Source organism: Lonchura striata, chromosome 31 (genome assembly GCF_046129695.1).
Source record: "Lonchura striata isolate bLonStr1 chromosome 31, bLonStr1.mat, whole genome shotgun sequence".
NCBI lineage: Eukaryota > Metazoa > Chordata > Aves > Passeriformes > Estrildidae > Lonchura > Lonchura striata.
The window spans coordinates 6,247,513-6,266,065 of NC_134633.1; the positions used below are offsets into that span (position 1 = coordinate 6,247,513).

Here is an 18,553-nt window from a genome sequence, read left to right on the forward strand (position 1 = left end):
ACCTTCCCAGTTACCCCAGTATCAACAGTCTCAGTGGAGAACTTAACTGGTCATCCCCGCCCCCCTCCCAGTCCTTCCCAGTTCTCCCAGTTCCCCCCATTCCCCTCCTTACTGCTCATCCCAGTCCCTCCCAGTCCATCCCAGTCCCTCCCAGTCTCTCCCAGTTCCCCCCAGTCCCGACCTTGTGGCTGGGGGGAGGGACCCCGGTCCCTCCCCCACCCCGCAGCCGCCGCCACTGGGTGGGAACTGGGAGGGACTGGGAGGGACTGGGATGAACTGGGATGAACTGGGATGAGCAGAGGCGGCGGCGGGCGGGGGTCGGAGCGGGGCGGGCACCGGTGAGGGACGGGCGGGGGTCCCGGGGGTCTCTGAGGGGATCCCGGTGGTCCCGAGAGTCTTTTGGGGGGTCCCGGGGGTCTTTCAGGGGTCTTTTGGGGAGTCTCGGGGGTTTTTGAGTGGTCCCGGGGGGTCTCTGAGGGGATTTCGGGGGTCTTTGAGGGGATCCCGGTGTTCCCGGGGGTCTTCTGGGGGGTCCCGGGGGTCTTTGAGTGATCCCGGGGGTCTTTTGGGGGGGTCTTTTGGGGGGGTTCTCGGGGGTCTTTTGGGGGTCCCGGGGGTCTCTGAGGGGATCCCGGGGGTCTTTGAGTGATCCCGGGGGTCTTTTGGGGGGTCCCGGTGGTCTTTGAGCGACCCCGGTGGTCTTTGAGTGATCCCGGGGGTCTTTTGGGGGGTTTCGGGGGTCTTTTGGGGGGTCTCAGGGTTGCTTTGGGGTCGCGGTGGGTGGGGGTGGGGGGGGCCATGGGGCGGGGGGCTCTGTTTTTGGGGGTCGCCTACGCGGGGTTGGTGTTTTTGGGGGTCCTGGGGCTGTGGGCCCTTGAGGGGACCCCCGCGACCCCCGAGACCCCCGGGACCCCCGACGGCGGCGAGTGGGACGTGGCCAGCACCCTCCTGTTCATCGTCACCCTGCTGACCACCGTGGGTGAGACCCCCGGGACCCGCCAAACACCCCCGGGACCCCCAAAACACCCCCGGGACCCCCAAAACACCCCCGGGACCCCCCAAACACCCCCGGGACCCCCAAAACACCCCCGGGACCCCCCAAACACCCCCGGGACCCCCAAAACACCCCCGGGACCCCTCAAACACCCCCGGGACGCCCCAAAACACCCCAGGGACCCCCAAAACACCCCCGGGAACCCCCAAACACCCCCGGGACCCCCAAAACACCCCCGGGAACCCCCAAAAACCCCCGGGACCCCCCAAACACCCCCGGGAACCCCCCAAAACACCCCCCAGACCCTCAGGGGACCCCCGGGACCCCCCAAACACCCCCGGGAACCCCCAAAACACCCCCGGGAACCCCAAAACACCCCCGGGACCCCCCAAAACACCCTCCAGACCCTCAGGGGACCCCCGGGAACCCCAAAACACCCCCGGGACCCCCCAAAACACCCCCGGAACCCCCCAAACACCCCCGGGACCCCCAAAACACCCCCGGGAACCCCCAAAACAACCCCGGGACCCCCCAAAACACCCTCCAGACCCTCAGGGGACCCCCGGGAACCCCAAAACACCCCCGGCACCCCCCAAAACACCCCCGGCACCCCCCAAAACACCCCCGGGAACCCCCAAACACCCCCGGGAACCCCCAAAACACCCCCGGGACCCCCCAAACACCCTCCAGACCCTCAGGGGGACCCCCGGGACCCCCCAAACACCCCCGGGAACCCCAAAACACCCCCGGGAACCCCCAAACACCCTCCAGACCCTCAGGGGGACCCCCGGGACCCCCCAAACACCCCCGGGAACCCCAAAACACCCCCGGGAACCCCAAAACACCCCCCAGACCCTCAGGAGACCCCCGGGACCCCTAAAAACACCCCAGGGACCCCCCAAAACACCCCCGGGACCCCCAAAACACCCCCGGGAACCCCAAAACACCCCCCAGACCCTCAGGGGACCCCCGGGACCCCCCAAAACACCCTCCAGACCCTCAGGGGACCCCCCAAAACACCCCCAGATCCTCAGGGGACCCCCGGGACCCCCCAAAACACCCCCGGGACCCTCAGGGGACCCCCAGAACCCCCTAAACACCCCCGGGACCCTCCAAAACACCCTCCAGACCCTCAGGGGACCCCCGGGACCCCCCAAAACACCCCCGGGACCCCCCAAAACACCCTCCAGACCCTCAGGGGACCCCCGGGACCCCCCAAAACACCCCCGGGACCCCCCAAAACACCCTCCAGACTCTCAGGGGACCCCCCAAAACACCCCCAGATCCTCAGGGGACCCCCGGGACCCCCCAAAACACCCCCGGGAACCCCAGGGCACCCCCCAGAGACCCCGGGACCCACCGGGACCCCCCAGGATTTGGGACTCCCAGGACCCCCAGGACCCCTCCAGCCAGCCTAAGACCCCCAAGTTCTTCAAGACCCCCATGTTCCTCAAGACCCCCATGTTCCTCAAGACCCCCAAGTTCTTCAAGACCCCCAAGTTCCTCAAGACCCCCAAGTTCTTCAAGACCCCCATGTTCCTCAAGCCCCCCATAATCCCCCATAATCCCAAGGCCACCCTGAACCCCAAGAACCCCCCCCCAGTTCTTGAGGAGCCTCAAGACCTCCAAGACCCCCCAAGACCCCCCAATTCCCCAAGACCCCCAGGACCCCCCAAAACACCCAAATCCCCCAGGACCCCCAGACCGCTCAGGACTCCCACGATCCTCAAGACCCCCCAAGACCCCCCAGCTCTCCAGGAGCCCCAGGATCTCCAAGACCCCCCAGGAACCCCCCAAGACCCCCCAATTCCCCAAGACCCCCAGGATCTCCAAGACCCCCAAGACCCCCATGATCTCAAGACCCTTGAGACCCCCATGACCACCAAGACCCCCAGGACCTCCACAATCCCAAGAACTCCCAAGATCTCCAAGACCACCAAGACCCCCAGAACCCCCCCAGAACCCCACCCCAAGACCCCCATGACCACCAAGACCCCCAGGACTCCCAAGACCCCCAGGACCTCCACAATCCCAAGAACTCCCAAGATCCCCAAGACCCCCAGAACCCCCCCAGAACCCCACCCCAAGACCCCCATGACCACCAAGACCCCCAGGACTCCCAAGACCCCCAGGACCTCCACAATCCCAAGAACTCCCAAGATCCCCAAGACCACCAAGACCCCCAGAACCCCCCCAGAACCCCACCCCAAGACCCCCATGACCTTCAAGACTCTCAAGTCCCCAGGACCCTCAAGATCTCCAAGACCCCCAGCATGTCCAAGACCCCCAGGACCCTCAAAATCCCCATCTACCCCAGGACCCCCCAAGACCTGGGTGACTTCTAAGACCCCCAAACCCCCAAAACCCCCAGGACCCCCCAGAACCCTCCAGCCACCCCAAGACCTCCATGACCCTCAAGACCCCCAGGACCCCAAAAAACTACCAAAACCTCCCAAAATCCCCTCCACCCCAAGACTCCCAAGACCCAGCCGATCTCCAAGACCCCTCCAAATCCACCCCAAGACCCCCAACCCCCCCCAGATTGAGTCAGGGGTCCCCCCATGACCCTCCCGGTGTCTCCCCCGAGGCTACGGCTCGGTGACGCCGCTCTCCGCCGCCGGCAAAGCCTTCTGCGCCGCCTACGCCGCCGTGGGGGTCCCGGCCACCATGTTCCTTCTGGCGGCCACCGCTCGCCGCCTGGCCGGCCCGCTGGCCCAGCGGCCCCGCGGCTACCTGCAGGCGCGGTGGGGCTACAGCCGGCGCGGCGCCGCCCGCGCCCACCTCCTGGGCCTCCTGGTGGTCGCCCTGGTGGTCCTGGTGCTCCTCCCAGCCGCCGCCTTCTATCTGCTGGAGGCCACCTGGAGCTACCTGGACGCCGTCTACTTCTGCGTCATCTCGCTCTGCACCGTCGGCTTCGGTGACCTGGTGCCGGCCCGGCGCGGCGGCCCGGCGCCGTGGCCGCTGAGGCAGCTCTACCAAGTGGCGGTGGCCGGTGAGTTGGAAGGGTTGAGGAGCTGGGTTGGGTTCTTGGGGTTTTGGTGGGGTTTGGGGAGGTTGGGTTGGGGTTTGGGTGGGTTGGGTTGGGTTTAATTGGGTTTTGTTGGGTTTTGGGTGGGTTGGGTTGGGTTTAGATGGGGTTTGTTGGGTTTTGGGTGGGTTGGGTTGGGTTCTTGGGGTTTGGGTGGGTTGGGTTTAGATGAGGTTTGGATGAGTTGGGTTGGGTTTAGTTGGGTTTTGGGTGGGTTGGGTTTAGTTGGGTTTTGTTGGGTTTTGGGTGGGTTGGGTTTAGTTGGGTTTAGTTGGGTTTTGGGTGGGTTGGGTTGGGTTTTTGGGGTTTGGGTGGGTTGGGTTGGGGTTTGGGTGGGTTGGGTTGGGTTTAGTTGGGTTTTGGGTGGGTTGGGTTTAGTTGGGTTTAGTTGGGTTTTGGGTGGGTTGGGTTGGGTTTTTGGGGTTTGGATGGGTTGAGTTGGGGTTTGGGTGGGTTGGGTTGGGTTTAGTTGGGTTTTGTTGGGTTTTGTTGGGTTTTGGGTGGGTTGGGTTTGGTTTAGTTGGGTTTTGGGTGGGTTGGGTTTTTGGAGTTTGGGTGGGTTGAGTTGGGTTTTTGATGGCTCATTGGGTTCCATTGGGTCCTGTTGGGTTCCATTGGGTTCTGTCATGTCCCGTTGGGTTCCATCACATCCCATTAGGTTCTTTCGGGTTCCATTGGGTTCTCTTGGGTCCTATCAGGTCCTGTTGGGTTCTGCCATGTTCCATTGGGTTCTGTCATGTCCAATTGGTTTCCTTTGGGTTCCATTGGGTCCCATCAGGTCCTGTCATGTCCCTTCGGGTTCCTTTGGGTTCTGTTGGGTTCCATCGGGTTCCATTGGATTCCTTTGGGTTCCATCTGGTCCTATTGGGTTCTGCTGGGTTCCGTTGGGTTCCATCATGTCCCATTGGGTTCCTTTGGGTTCTGTTGGGTTCCATCACATCTCGTTGAGTTCCGTTGGGTTCTGTTGGGTTCTGTCTGGTCCGATTGGGTTCTATTGGGTTCAATCATGTCCCGTTGGGTTTCTTTGGGTTCTGTTGAGTTCCATCTGATCCCATTGAGTTCTGTTGGGTTCCATCATGTCCCTTTGGGTTCCGTTTGGTTCCGCTGGGTTCCGTTGGGTTCCATCACATCCCGTTGAGTTCTGTTGGGTTCTGTTTGGTTCTGTTGAGTTTCTTTGGGTCCGATTGAGTTCCTTTGGGTTGTGTTGCATTCCATCATCACGTCCCGTTTTGTTCTGTTGGGTTCTGTTGGGTTCCATCACGTCCCGTTTGGTTCCACTGGGTTCTGTTGGGTTCCATCATGCCCCGTTGGGTTCTTTTGGGTTCCATCACGTCCCGTTTGGTTCCACTGGGTTCTTTTGGGTTCCATCATGTCCCGTTTGGTTCCGTTGGGTTCTGTTGGGTTCCATCACATCCCGTTGGGTCCCGTTGGGTTCCACTGGGTTCTGTTGGGTTCCATCATGCCCCGTTGGGTTCTGTTGGGTTCCGTTGGGTTCTGTTGGGTTCCATCATGCCCCGTTGGGTTCCGCTGGGTTCTGTTGGGTTCCATTGGGTTCCATTGGGTTCTGTTGGGTTCCATCACGTCCTGTTGGGTTCTGTTGGGTTCCGTTGTGTTCCATCATGCCCCATTGGGTTCCGTTGGGTTCCGTTGGGTTCTGTTGGGTTCCATTGGGTTCTGTTGGGTTCTCTTGGGTTCCATCACATCCCATTGGGTCCCGTTGGGTCCCGTTGGGTTCTGTTGGGTTCCACCACATCCCGTTGAGTTCCGTTGGGTTCTGTTGGGTTCCATCATGCCCCGTTGGGTTCCGTTGGGTTCCGTTGGGTTCCGTTGGGTCCCACCATACCCCATTGGGTTCTGTTGGGCTCCATCACGTCCCGTTGGGGTCCCGTTGGGTTCTGTTGGGTTCAGTTGCGTTCCATCACATCCTGTTGGGTCCCGTTGGGTTCTGTTGGGTTCCACCACATCCCGTTGAGTTCCGTTGGGTTCTGTTGGGTTCCATCATGCCCCGTTGGGTTCCGCTGGGTTCCGTTGGGTCCCACCATACCCCATTGGGTTCTGTTGGGCTCCATCACGTCCCGTTGGGGTCCCGTTGGGTTCTGTTGGGTTCAGTTGCGTTCCATCACATCCTGTTGGGTCCCGTTGGGTTCTGTTGGGTTCCACCACATCCCGTTGAGTTCCGTTGGGTTCTGTTGGGTTCCATCATGCCCCGTTGGGTTCCGCTGGGTTCCGTTGGGTCCCACCATACCCCATTGGGTTCTGTTGGGCTCCATCACGTCCCGTTGGGGTCCCGTTGGGTTCTGTTGGGTTCAGTTGCGTTCCATCACATCCTGTTGGGTCCCGTTGGGTTCTGTTGGGTTCCATCACATCCCGTTGAGTTCCGTTGGGTTCTGTTGGGTTCCATCATGCCCCGTTGGGTTCCATTGGGTTCCGTTGGGTTCCGTTGGGTCCCACCATACCCCATTGGGTTCTGTTGGGCTCCATCACGTCCCGTTGGGGTCCCGTTGTGTTCCGTTGGGTTCAGTTGCGTTCCATCACATCCTGTTGGGTCCCGTTGGGTTCTGTCGCGTCCTGCCGCGTCCCGCCGCGTCCCGCCGCGTCCCCGCCACCTCGCCGCTCACGCCCGCGCCCCACAGCGTACCTGCTGCTGGGGGTCACGGGTGTCCTGCTGCTGGCCCAGACCTTCCGCCACGTGGCCGAGCTCCACGGCGTCCCCGGCACGGCGCCGGCGCCGGACGGCGACGCCGACGGCGAAGAAGGGGCCGGCTTGTTGGAGGGGACGAGGGACGGGGCCAAAGATGACCGGGGGGGGCACGTCAGCGCGTAGCAACGGTGGGGGGCACTGGGGATACTGGGGGGCACTGGGAGGGGGCACTGGAGATACTGGGGGGCACTGGGGATACTGGGGAGCACTGGGAGGGGACACTGGAGATACTGGGGGGCACTGGGAGGGGACACTGGAGATACTGGGGGGCACTGGAGATACTGGGGGGCACTGGGAGGGGACACTGGAGATACTGGGGGGCACTGGAGATACTGGGGAGCACTGGGAGGGGACACTGGAGATACTGAGGGGCACTGGGGATACTGGGGGGCACTGGGAGGGGACACTGGAGATACTGGGGGGCACTGGGAGGGGACACTGGGAGGGGAGACGCCACAATGAAGGGTCCCCAAAGGGGGTTGGGGTCAACGCCTTCGTTCTGTGGGTTTTGGGGGGGGGGTTTCCAATTTTTGGGAGGGGTCCCAGTGCCAAAAGGGTCCCAATTTTGGGGGGAGGGGGTTCCCTGTTCTGGGGGGAGGGTGGGGATATCTCAATTTTGGGGGGGGGAAATCCCAGTTCCATAGGGGTGGTCCCAATTCCATGGGGGGCGTTCCCAGTTCCTTTAAGGGGGGGGGGGGTCTTACCTGCACCCCCCTCCCCAAAAAAAATGGGGAGCGTTCAAAAAACAGAACCCACCCAAAACTCCTTTTTTTTTTTTTTATATAAAACCTTTATTCAGTAAAAATATGGGGAGGGGTCCCCAAATTCCCCCCTCCCCTTTTGTAAAGGGTGGGGGGGGGGGGGTCACAACCACGAGGCTGAGTTGGGGAGGGGGGAGACACCCCCTTAATTTGGGGGGGGGGTAGAAATAAATCCCCCCCCCACCCACCCCCCCCAAAAAAAAAAAAAAAAAAATCCCTTTATATTTCTTTTTGTATTTTTTTGGATCGAAAACGAAGGCACGCAATAAATATGGGGAGGGGGCTTCAGGCGGGGGGGGGCAGCGGGGGGGGTCCCGCGCCGGGGGGGTCCCGGGGGGGCACAGGCAGAGGAAGGAGCCCGGGGGTGTTGAGGCAGCGCCCGGGGCGGCACGGCGGCGGGACCCCCGAACACTCGTCCACGTCTGGGGGGAGATTTGGGGTTAAAAGGGGGGAATTTGGGGAAATTTGGGGTTAAAAGGGGGGATTTGGGGTTAAAAGGGGGGATTTGGGGTTGAAAGGGGGGATTTGGGGAAATTTGGGTTAAAAGGGGGGATTTGGGGGAAATTTGGGGTTAAAGGGGGATTTGGGGTTAAAAGGGGGGATTTGGGGAAATTTGGGGTTAAAGGGGGAATTTGGGGTTAAAAGGGGGGAATTTGGGGAAATTTGGAGTTAAAAGGGGAGGATTTGGGTATTGGGGCTGTGGGGGCACCCCCAAACACTCGTCCACGTCTGGGGGTGAAATTTGGGGTTAAAAGGGGGGATTTGGGGGAAAATTTGGGGTTAAAAGGGGAGATTTGGGGTTAAAAATTGGAGATCTGGGGGAAATTTGGGGTTGAAAGGGGAAATTTGGGGTTTTAGGGGGAGATTTGGGGTTAAAAGGGGGAGATTTGGGGTTAAAAATGAGGATTTGGGGTTTTAGGGAAGATTTGGGGTTAAAAGGGGGAGATTTGGGGTTAAAAATGGGGATTTGAGGTTTTAGGGAGATTTGGGGGAAATTTGGGGTTGAAAGGGGGATTTAGGGTAAAAATGGGGGATTTGGGGTTTTAGGGGGAGGGGTCTCAGGGATTTTGGGGTTCTCCAGGGGTTTGGAACTATCAAAATTTAGGTTTTATTCCAATATTTGGGTTTTTCTCCAGGGATTTGGGGGATTTTGGGGAGGGGTCTCAGGGATTTTTCCGGGGATGGGTCTCAGGGATTTTTTGGGTTTTTCCAGGGGTTTGGAGCTCTCAAAATTTGGGGTTTATTTTCAACATTTAGGGTTTTTTTCAGGGATGTTGAGGTTTTTTTCCAGGGATTTCGGGGCTCTCAAGGTTTGGGTTTTTCCCCAGGGATTTGGGGGATTTTGGGGAGGGGGCTCAGGGATTTTGGGGAGGGGTCTCGGGGAATTTGGGCAGGGGTCTCAGGGATTTTTTTGGGTTTTTCCCCAGGGATTTGGGGGATTTTGGGGAGGGGTCTCGGGGATTTTGGGGAGGGGTCTCGGGGAATTTGGGCAGGGGTCTCAGGGATTTTTTTGGGTTTTTCCCCAGGGATTTGGGGGATTTTGGGGAGGGGTCTCAGGGATTTTTCCGGGGATGGGTCTCAGGGATTTTTTGGGTTTTTCCAGGGGTTTGGAGCTCTCAAAATTTGGGTTTATTTCCAATATTTGTTTTTTTTTCCAATATTTGGGTTTTTTTCCAGGGATTTCGGGGTTCTCAAGATTTGGGTTTTTCCCCAGGGATTTGGGGGATTTTGGGGAGGGGTCTCAGGGATTTTTTTGGGTTTTTCCAGGGGTTTGGAGCTCTCAAAATTTGGGGTTTTTTCCAATATTTGGGGTTTTTCCCCAGGGATTTCGGGGTTCTCAAGATTTGGGTTTTTCCCCAGGGATTTGGGGGATTTTGGGGAGGGGTCTCGGGGATTTTGGGGGGGGTCTCACCGAGGCAGTCGAGCCGGGCGGGCTCCAGGCGGAAGCCGGGGTCGCAGGCGCAGGTGAAGGCGTCGCCCAGGCGGACGCAGCGCCCATGGGTGCAGCCGCTGAGCACCCCGCACTCCTCCTGCCGCCACCCTAAATTGGGGAGGGGGCTTCAGAGACCCCCCAAAAAACCCAAAAAAAAAAAAAACTAAAAAACCCCCCAAAAAAACCCAAAATACCAAAAAAAACCCCACCCAAAACCCGAAAAAAAACCCCAAAAATTCAAATTAATTCTCCTCCCCCTCTTTCAGGAATTCCTCCCGCGACCCTAAATTGGGGAGGGGGCTTCAGAGACCCCCCCAAAAACCCAAAAAAACCCCCAAAAAATCCCCCAAAAAAACCCCAAAAAAACAAAAAAAAACCCCACCCAAAACCTGACAAAAAAAACCACAAAACCCCAAAAATTCAAATTAATTCTCCTCCCCCTCTCCCAGGAATTCCTACCGTGACCCTAAATTGGGGAGGGGGCTTCAGAGACCCCCCCAAAAAACCCAAAAAAACCCCAAAAAATCCCCCAAAAAACCCCAAAAAAACAAAAAAGACCCCACCCAAAACCTGATTAAAAAAACCACAAAACCCCAAAAATCCAAATTAATTCTCCTCCCCCTCTCCCAGGAATTCCTACCGTGACCCTAAATTGGGGAGGGGGCTTCAGAGACCCCCGAAAAACCAAAAAAAACCCCAAAAAAATCCCCCAAAAAAACCCAAAAAACCAAAAAAAAAAGCCACCCAAAACCTGATTAAAAAAAACACAAAACCCCAAAAATTCAAATTAATTCTCCTCCCCTCTTTCAGGAATTCCTACCGCGACCCTAAATTGGGGAGGGGGCTTCAGAGACCCCGAAAAACCAAAAATAAAACCCCAAAAAATCCCAAAACTTGAAAAAAACAAAAAAACCAGAACCCCCCAAAAACTCCCCCAAAAAACCCCAAAAATCCCTCCCCCGAAAAAAATCCCTGAAGCCTCCCCAAAATCTCCTCAAAATTCCCAAATCTCAAAATTCCCAAAACCTCCGAAATTCCCCCGAAACTTCCAGAAAAATTTCCAAAATCCCTCCAAAAACCCCCCAAAAAAATCCCCAAATCCCCCAAAACCTCCCCAAAATACCCCCCAAACTCCTCCAAAACCTCCCCAAAATTCCCAAAAATTCCCCAAATTCCCCCAAAATTTCTCAAAACCTCCCCAAAATTTCCCCAAAATCTTCCCAAAACTCATCCAAAACTCCCCAAAATTCCCAAAAATTCCCCAAATTCCCCCAAAACCTCCCCAAAATCCTCCCAAAACTCCTCCAAAACTCCCCAAAATCCCCCAAAACTCCCCAAAATTCCCAAAAAATTCCTCAAATTCTCCCAAAATTTCCAAAACCTTCCCAATAATTCCCCAAATTCCCCAAAATTTCCTAAAACCTCCCCAAAATCTTCCCAAAAATCCTCCAAAACTCCCCAAAATTCCCAAAAATTCCCCAAATTCCCCCAAGATTTCCCAAAATTCCCCCAAAATTCCCAAAAAATTCCCCAAATTCCCCCAAAAATCCTCCAAAACTCCCCAAAATTCCCAAAATTTCCCAAAACCTCCCCAATATTCCCAAAATTCCCCAAATTGCCCCAAAATTCCCCAAAATTTCCCCAAAATTCCCAAAAATTCCCCAAATTCCCCCAAAATTTCCCAAAACTCCAAAACTCCCAAATTTCCCAAAAGTTCCCCAAATTCCCCAAAACCTTCCCAAAAATCCCCCCAAAACTCTTCCAAAACTCCCCAAAATTCCGAAAAAAAATCCCAAAATCCCCCCAAAACCTTCCCAAAAATCCCCCCAAAACCTCCCAAAATTCCCCAAAACCTCCCCAAAATCCCCCCAAAACTCCTCCAAAACTCCCCAAAATCCCCCCAAAAACTCCCCAAATTCCCCCAAAATTTCCCAAAACTCCCAAAATTCCCAAAAATTCCCCAATTTCCCCCAAAACCTCCCCCAAAATTTCCCCAAATCCCCCCAAAATTCCCCCAAAATTCCCCCAAAACCTCCCCCAAATCCCCCCAAAAATTCCCCCAAATTCCCCAAAATCCCCCCAAACCCCCCAAACCCCCCCCAAATTCCCCAACCCCCCAAACCCCCCCTGACCTTCCTCCTCCTCCTCCTCCTCGGGGGTCCCGAGGGCCTGGGGGCTCCAGGGGGGGTCCCCGCGGGGGTCGGGGGGCTCCAATCGGGGTCCCCTCCCCCGGGGGTCCCCAAAATCCGCCCCGCGAGGGGGGAGGGGCGGGGGGGGAGGGGCGTACAGGGGGTCCCCCAGCCCTGCCCCGCCCCCCCCGAAAGGGAAGGGCTCGTAGCGGGGGGGGGGAACCCCCCAAAAAATTCGGGGGGACCCCCGTAAGGGAGGGGCCCGAATTGGGGGGGGGGAGATGGGGGAAATTTGGGGAGGGGTCGTAGAGGGGGGGCAGCGGCGGGGGGGCGAAGTTTGGGGGTCGCAGGACGTTGCAGAGGAGCTCGAAGTCGTCTGGGGGGGGGGAAAAAATGGGGGGGTTGGGGGGGACCCCGAAATTTGGGGAGGGGTCGCGGAATTGGGGGGTTTGAGGGGGGTTTGGGGGGTTTTTAGGGGGTTGGGGGATTTTTAGGGGGTTTTTGGGGGGGTTTTGGGGGTTTTTTGAGGGGTTTTGGGGGGTTTTTGGGGGGTTTTGGGGGATTTTTGGGGGGTTTTGGGGGATTTTGGGGGGTTTTGGGGGGTTTGGGGGTTTTGGGGGATTTTTGGGGGTTTTGGGGGATTTTGGGGGGTTTTGGGGGGTTTGGGGAGTTTTGGGGGGATTTTTTGGGGGTTTGGGGGATTTTTGGAGGGTTTGGGGAGTTTTGGGGGGTTTTTTGGGGGGGATTTTTTGGGGGAGTTTGGGGTTTTTTGGGGGGGATTTTTTGGGGTTTTTTGGGGGGGTTTGGGGGGTTTTTTTGAGGGGTTATAGGGGGTTTTGGGGGATTTTTGGGGGGTTTGGGGGGCTTTTGGGGGGTTTTTTGGGGGGTTTTTTGGGGGGGTTTTGGGGGGGTTTTGGGGGTTTTTTTGAGGGGTTTTGGGGGTTTTTTGGGAGGGGGTTGGGGGAGTTTTAGGGGGTTTTTGGGGGGGTTTGGGGGGTTTTTGGGGGGGTTTTGGGGGGGTTTTGGGGTTTTTCTTGAGGGATTTTGGGGGTTTTTGGGGTTTTTTTGGGGGATTTTTTGGGTTTTTTGGGGGGATTTTGGGGGGGTTGGGGATTTTTGGGGGGGTTTTTTGGGGGGATTTTTTGGGGTTTTTTGGGGGGGTTTGGGGGGGTTTTTTTGAGGGGTTTTAGGGGGTTTTGGGGGGATTTTTGGGGGGTTTGGGGGGCTTTTGGGGGGTTTTTTGGGGGGGTTTTTGGGGGGGTTTTGGGGAGTTTTGGGGGGTTTTTGGGGGGGATTTTTGGGTTTTTTTGGGGGGGTTGGGGGGGTTTGTGGGGGTTTTGTGTTGGGGAGGTTGGGGTTTTTTGGGGGGGATTTTTTTGGGTTTTTGGGTGGGTTTGGTTTTTTTTTTGGGGGTTTTTGGGGGGTTTTTGGGGGGTTTTCAGGGGATTTTGGGGGGGGTTGGGGGATTTTGGGGGGGTTTTTAGGGGATTTTGGGGGGTTTTTGGGGGATTTTGGGGGGGTTTTGGGGGTTTTTTGGAGGGTTTTGGGGGGGTTTGGGGGGGGTTTTGGGGGGTTTTGGGGGTTTTTTTGAGGGGTTTTGGGGGTTTTTGGGGGGGTTGGGGGGATTTTTGGGGCGGTTTGGGGGAGTTTTGTGGGGTTTTTTTGGGGGGATTTTTTGGGGTTTTTTGGGGGTCCCACATCCCCCAGTGCTCCCAGTTCCCTTTACTGGTCCCAGTCCCAGTCCACTCCCCGGGTTCAGGGCTGGATTTGGGGGTCCCGGGGCTGGATTTGGGGGGGGGTCACGAATTTGGGGGGGGGGTCCCGAATTTTGAGGGGGGGGGTCTCACCGGAGTGGGGGGCACGGTCCGGCTGTGCCCATTTGGGGGTCCCACATCCCCCAGTGCTCCCAGTTTCCTTTACTGGTCCCAGTCCCAGTCCACTCCCCGGGTTCAGGGCTGGATTTGGGGGTCCCAGGGCTGGATTTGGGGGTCCCGGGGCTGGATTTGGGGGGGTCCCGAATTTGGGGGGGGGGTCTCACCGGAGTGGGGGGTGGGGCAGAGCGCGCACTCCATCCCCCCAGTGCTCCCAGTTCCCTTTACTGGTCCCAGTCCCAGTCCACTCCCCGGGTTCGGGCTGGATTTGGGGGTCCCGGGGCTGGATTTGGGGGGGGTCCCGAATTTGGGGGGGGTCCCGAATTTTGGGGGGGGGTCTCACCGGAGTGGGGGGCACGGTCCGGCTGTGCCCATTTTGGGGGTTCCACATCCCCCCAGTGCTCCCAGTTCCCTTTACTGGTCCCAGTCCCAGTCCACTCCCCGGGTTCAGGGCTGGATTTGGGGGTCCCGGGGCTGGATTTGGGGGGTCCCGGGGTTGGATTTGGGGGGGGTCCCGAATTTGGGGGGGGGTCTCACCGGAGTGGGGGGCACGGTCCGGCTGTGCCCATTTTGGGGGTCCCACATCCCCCCAGTGCTCCCAGTTCCCTTTACTGGTCCCAGTCCCAGTCCACTCCCCGGGTTCAGGGCTAGATTTGGGGGGTCCCGGGGCTGGATTTGGGGGGGGGTCCCGAATTTGGGGGGGGGTCCCGAATTTTGAGGGGGGGGGTCTCACCGGAGTGGGGGGCACGGTCCGGCTGTGCCCATTTTGGGGGTCCCACATCCCCCCAGTGCTCCCAGTTCCCTTTACTGGTCCCAGTCCCACGTTCGTTCCAGCCCCTTCCCCGCCCCGCTCGGGTTCGGGGCTGGATTTGGGGGGTCCCGGGGTTGGATTTGGGGGGTCCCGAATTTTGGGGAGGGGTCTCACCGGAGTGGGGGGCGGGGCAGAGCGCGCACTCCATGCCCCACGCCTGCCCGTACAGGCAGCAGCACTCGGTGTAGGTCACCGGCGCCGCTCGCCGCGGCCGCCCGCACACCAGGTCCGGCCCCACCTCCTGCCAGCACACGGCCAGCGACCCCTCTGGGGGCGGAAATTTGGGGAGGGGTCTTAATTTGGGGGTGGTGAACCCCAAAAATTCACCCCCGTTATAGGAAACCCAAAATCGCCGTTAATAGGGAAGTCAGGTAACCCAAAATCCCCAGGTGACCCCAAAACCTCAGGTGAGCTCTGCCAGCACACGGCCACCGACCCCTCTGGGGGGCGGAAATTTGGGGAGGGGTCTTAATTTGGGGGTGCTGAACCCCAAAAATTCACCCCCGTTATGGGGAACCCCAAAAAAACGCCGTTAATAGGAAGTCAGGTAACCCCAAAATCCCCAGGTGACCCCAAAACCTCAGGTGAGCTCTGCCCAGCACACGGCCAGCGACCCCTCTGGGGGGCGGAAATTTGGGGAGGGGTCTTAATTTGGGGGTGCTGAACCCCAAAAATTCACCCCCGTTATGGGGAACCCCAAAAATCGCCATCATTTGAAACCCCAAGAAACGCCAAAATCCCCAGGTGACCCCAAAACCTCAGGTGAGCTCTGCCAGCACACGGCCACCGACCCCTCTGGGGGCGGAAATTTGGGGAGGGGTCTTAATTTGGGGGTGCTGAACCCCAAAAATTCACCCCCGTTATGGGGAACCCCAAAAATCGCCGTGAATAGGGAAGTCAGGTAACCCCAAATCCCCAGGTGACCCCAAAACCTCTCTGGGGGGCGGAAATTTGGGGAGGGGTCTTAATTTGGGGGTGCTGAACCCCAAAAATTCACCCCCGTTATGGGGAACCCCAAAAAACGCCGTTAATAGGGAAGTCAGGTAACCCCAAATCCCCAGGTGACCCCAAAACCTCAGGTGAGCTCTGCCAGCACACGGCCAGCGACCCTCTGGGGGGCGGAAATTTGGGGAGGGGTCTTAATTTGGGGGTGCTGAACCCCAAAAATTCACCCCCGTTATGGGGAACCCCAAAAATCGCCATCATTTGAAACCCCAAGAAACGCCAAAATCCCCAGGTGACCCCAAAACCTCAGGTGAGCTCTGCCAGCACACGGCCAGCGACCCCTCTGGGGGGCGGAAATTTGGGGAGGGGTCTTAATTTGGGGGTGCTGAACCCCAAAAATTCACCCCCGTTATGGGGAACCCCAAAAAACGCCGTTAATAGGGAAGTCAGGTAACCCCAAAATCCCCAGGTGACCCCAAAACCTCAGGTGAGCTCTGCCAGCACACGGCCAGCGACCCTCTGGGGGGCGGAAATTTGGGGAGGGGTCTTAATTTGGGGGTGCTGAACCCCGAAAATTCACCCCCGTTATGGGGAACCCCAAAAATCGCCATCATTTGAAACCCCAGGAAACGCCAAAATCCCCAGGTGACCCCAAAACCTCAGGTGAGCTCTGCCAGCACACGGCCACCGACCCCTCTGGGGGGCGGAAATTTGGGGAGGGGTCTTAATTTGGGGGTGCTGAACCCCAAAACTCCCCTCCGAACTCCTCCTATCCCCTTTATACCCCCCTAAAACCCATCCTAAACTCCCAAACCCCCCCCTGAGCCCCCCCAAAACCCCTCCTAACCCCATTACACCCCCCAAACCCCTCTGTATCCCCCCAAACCAGGCCCCCCTCAACCCCCCGATATCGGGGACCCCCGAGCCCCCCAAAACCCTCCCTAAGCCCCCTAAATCCCCTCCTAACCCCGCTAAAACACATCCTAACCCCCCAAAACCCTCCCTAAGCCCCCCAAAACCCATCCTAAACCTCCCCAAAACCCCTCCTAACCCCTTTATACCCCCCAAAACCCTTCTGAATCCCCCCAAAACCCTTCTGAATCCCCCCAAAACCCCTCCTAACCCCCCCAAAACCCATCCTAACCCCCCTAAACCCCTCCTAACCCCCCCAAACCCCCCCTGAGCCCCCCAAAACCCCTTCCTAACCCTCCCAAAACCCCTCCTAACCCCCCCCAAAACCCCTCCTAACCCCATTACACCCCCCAAAACCCCTCTGTATCCCCCCAAACCAGGCTCCCCTCACCCCCCCCGATATCGGGGACCCCCGGGCCCCCCAAAACCCATCCTAAACCCCCCCAAAACCCCTCCTAACCCCCAAATCCCCTCCCAACCCCTTTATACCCCCCAAAACCCTTCTGAATCCCCCCAAAACTCCTCCTAACCCCCCCAAAACCCCTCCTAACCCCCCAAACCCCCTCCTAACCCCCCAAACCCCCTCCTAACCCTTTTATACCCCCCAAAACCCTTCTGAATCCCCCCAAAACTCCTCCTAACCCCCCCAAATCCCCTCCTAACCCTTTATACCCCCCAAAACCCTTCTGAATCCCCCCAAAACTCCTCCTAACCCCCCCAAAACCCCTCCTAACCCCCCAAACCCCCTCCTAACCCCCCAAATCCCCTCCTAACCCTTTTATACCCCCCAAAACCCTTCTGAATCCCCCCAAAACTCCTCCTAACCCCCCCAAATCCCCTCCTAACCCTTTATACCCCCCAAAACCCTTCTGAATCCCCCCAAAACCCCTCCTAACCCCCCCAAAACCCCATTATACCCCCAAACCCCCCCTGAGCCCCCCAAAACCCCTTCCTAACCCCCCCAAATCCCCTCCTAACCCCCCAAATCCCCTCCCAACCCCATTACACCCCCCAAAACCCCTCTGTATCCCCCCAAACCAGGCTCCCCTCACCCCCCCCGATATCGGGGACCCCCGAGCCCCCCAAAACCCACCCGGGCTGGAGTCGTTGGCCACGCAGCGGCGCTGGGAGGGGTCGAGGATGAGCGGGGGGGCGCAGGAGCAGAGGTAGGAGCCCACCGTGTTCACACAGAGCCCCCCCAAACACGGCTCGGCCTCGGCCGCCGCGCACTCGTCGTTGTCTGGGGGGGCAAAATTGGGGGGATTTGGGGGGTTTGGGGTGGTTTGGGGGGGATTTGGGGGGTTTTGGGGGATTTGGGGGTTTGGGGGGGTTTTGGGGGGATTTGGGGGGATTTGGGGTGGTTTGGGGGGGATTTGGGGGGATTTGGGGTGGTTTGGGGGGATTTGGGGGGGATTTGGGGCGGTTTAAGGGGGGATTTGGGGGATTTGGGGGGTTTTGGGGGGGATTTGGGGGGTTTTGGGGTGGTTTGGGGGGGATTTGGGGGGATTTGGGGTGGTTTGGGGGGGTATTTGGGGTGGTTTGGGGGGATTTGGGGGGGATTTGGGGGGGGATTTGGGGTGGTTTGGGGGGATTTGGGGGGGTTTGGGGGGGATTTGGGGTGGTTTGGGGGGGATTTGGGGGGTTTGGGGTCGGTTTTGGGGGGGATTGGGGGAGGTTTAAGGGGGGATTTGGGGGGTTTGGGGGTGGTTTGGGGGGATTTGGGGGGTTTTGGGGGGATTTGGGGTGGTTTTGGGGGGATTTGGGGTGGTTTGGGGGGGGATTTGGGGAGATTTGGGGGGGATTTGGGGCGGTTTAAGGAGGGATTTGGGGAGGTTTTGGGGCGGTTTAAGAGGGGATTTGGGGGAGTTTGGGGGAGGTTTTGGGGGGGATTTGGGGGGTTTTGGGGTGGTTTGGGGGGGATTTGGGGGGATTTGGGGTGGTTTGGGGGGGTATTTGGGGTGGTTTGGGGGGATTTGGGGGGGATTTGGGGGGGGATTTGGGGTGGTTTGGGGGGATTTGGGGGGGATTTGGGGAGGTTTTGGGGGGATTTGAGGTGGTTTGGGGGGGATTTGGGGCGATTTAAGGGGGATTTGGGGGGATTTGGGACGGTTTTAGGGGATTTGGGGGGATTTGGGGGGTTTTGGGGGGTATTTGGGGGGTTTGGAGCGGTTTTGGGGGGGATTTGGGGCGGTTTACGGGGGGATTTGGGGGGAGTTTTGGGGTGGTTTAAGGGGGATTTGGGGCGGTTTTAGGGGATTTGGGGCGATTTAGGGGGGATTTGGGGGGATTTGGGCGGTTTTGGGGCGATTTAAGAGGATTTGGGTGGAGTCTGGGGTGTTTCAGGTGAGTTTAGGGGCGGTTTGGGAAGGTTTAGAAGGATTTTGGGGTATAAGGTGACTTTAGACAGACACAGCCAGGTCCTGGCAGGTACAGACAGACACAGCCAGGTACAGACGGACACAGCCAGG

The 18,553-nt window shown here is 58.3% G+C and overlaps 1 protein-coding gene and 1 pseudogene across 1 annotated transcript in view; one reads left to right on the forward strand and one right to left on the reverse strand.

Moving 5' to 3' along the window:
* Positions 1–798: 798 nt before the first annotated feature.
* On the forward strand, positions 799–6,846 carry LOC144247699 (potassium channel subfamily K member 6 pseudogene; annotated as a pseudogene).
* Positions 6,847–7,587: 741 nt separating this feature from the next.
* Positions 7,588–18,553, reverse strand: part of LTBP4 (latent transforming growth factor beta binding protein 4) — a gene marked incomplete at its 5' end in the record, with an annotated part of 39,609 nt that continues 28,643 nt past the window's right edge. Inside the window, 9 exon segments of the mRNA XM_077789131.1 lie at positions 7,588–7,601; positions 7,747–7,846; positions 7,848–7,906; positions 9,397–9,525; positions 10,058–10,064; positions 11,587–11,764; positions 11,766–11,922; positions 14,343–14,495; positions 17,179–17,325. Coding sequence (XP_077645257.1) covers positions 7,588–7,601; positions 7,747–7,846; positions 7,848–7,906; positions 9,397–9,525; positions 10,058–10,064; positions 11,587–11,764; positions 11,766–11,922; positions 14,343–14,495; positions 17,179–17,325 — 944 coding nt within the window.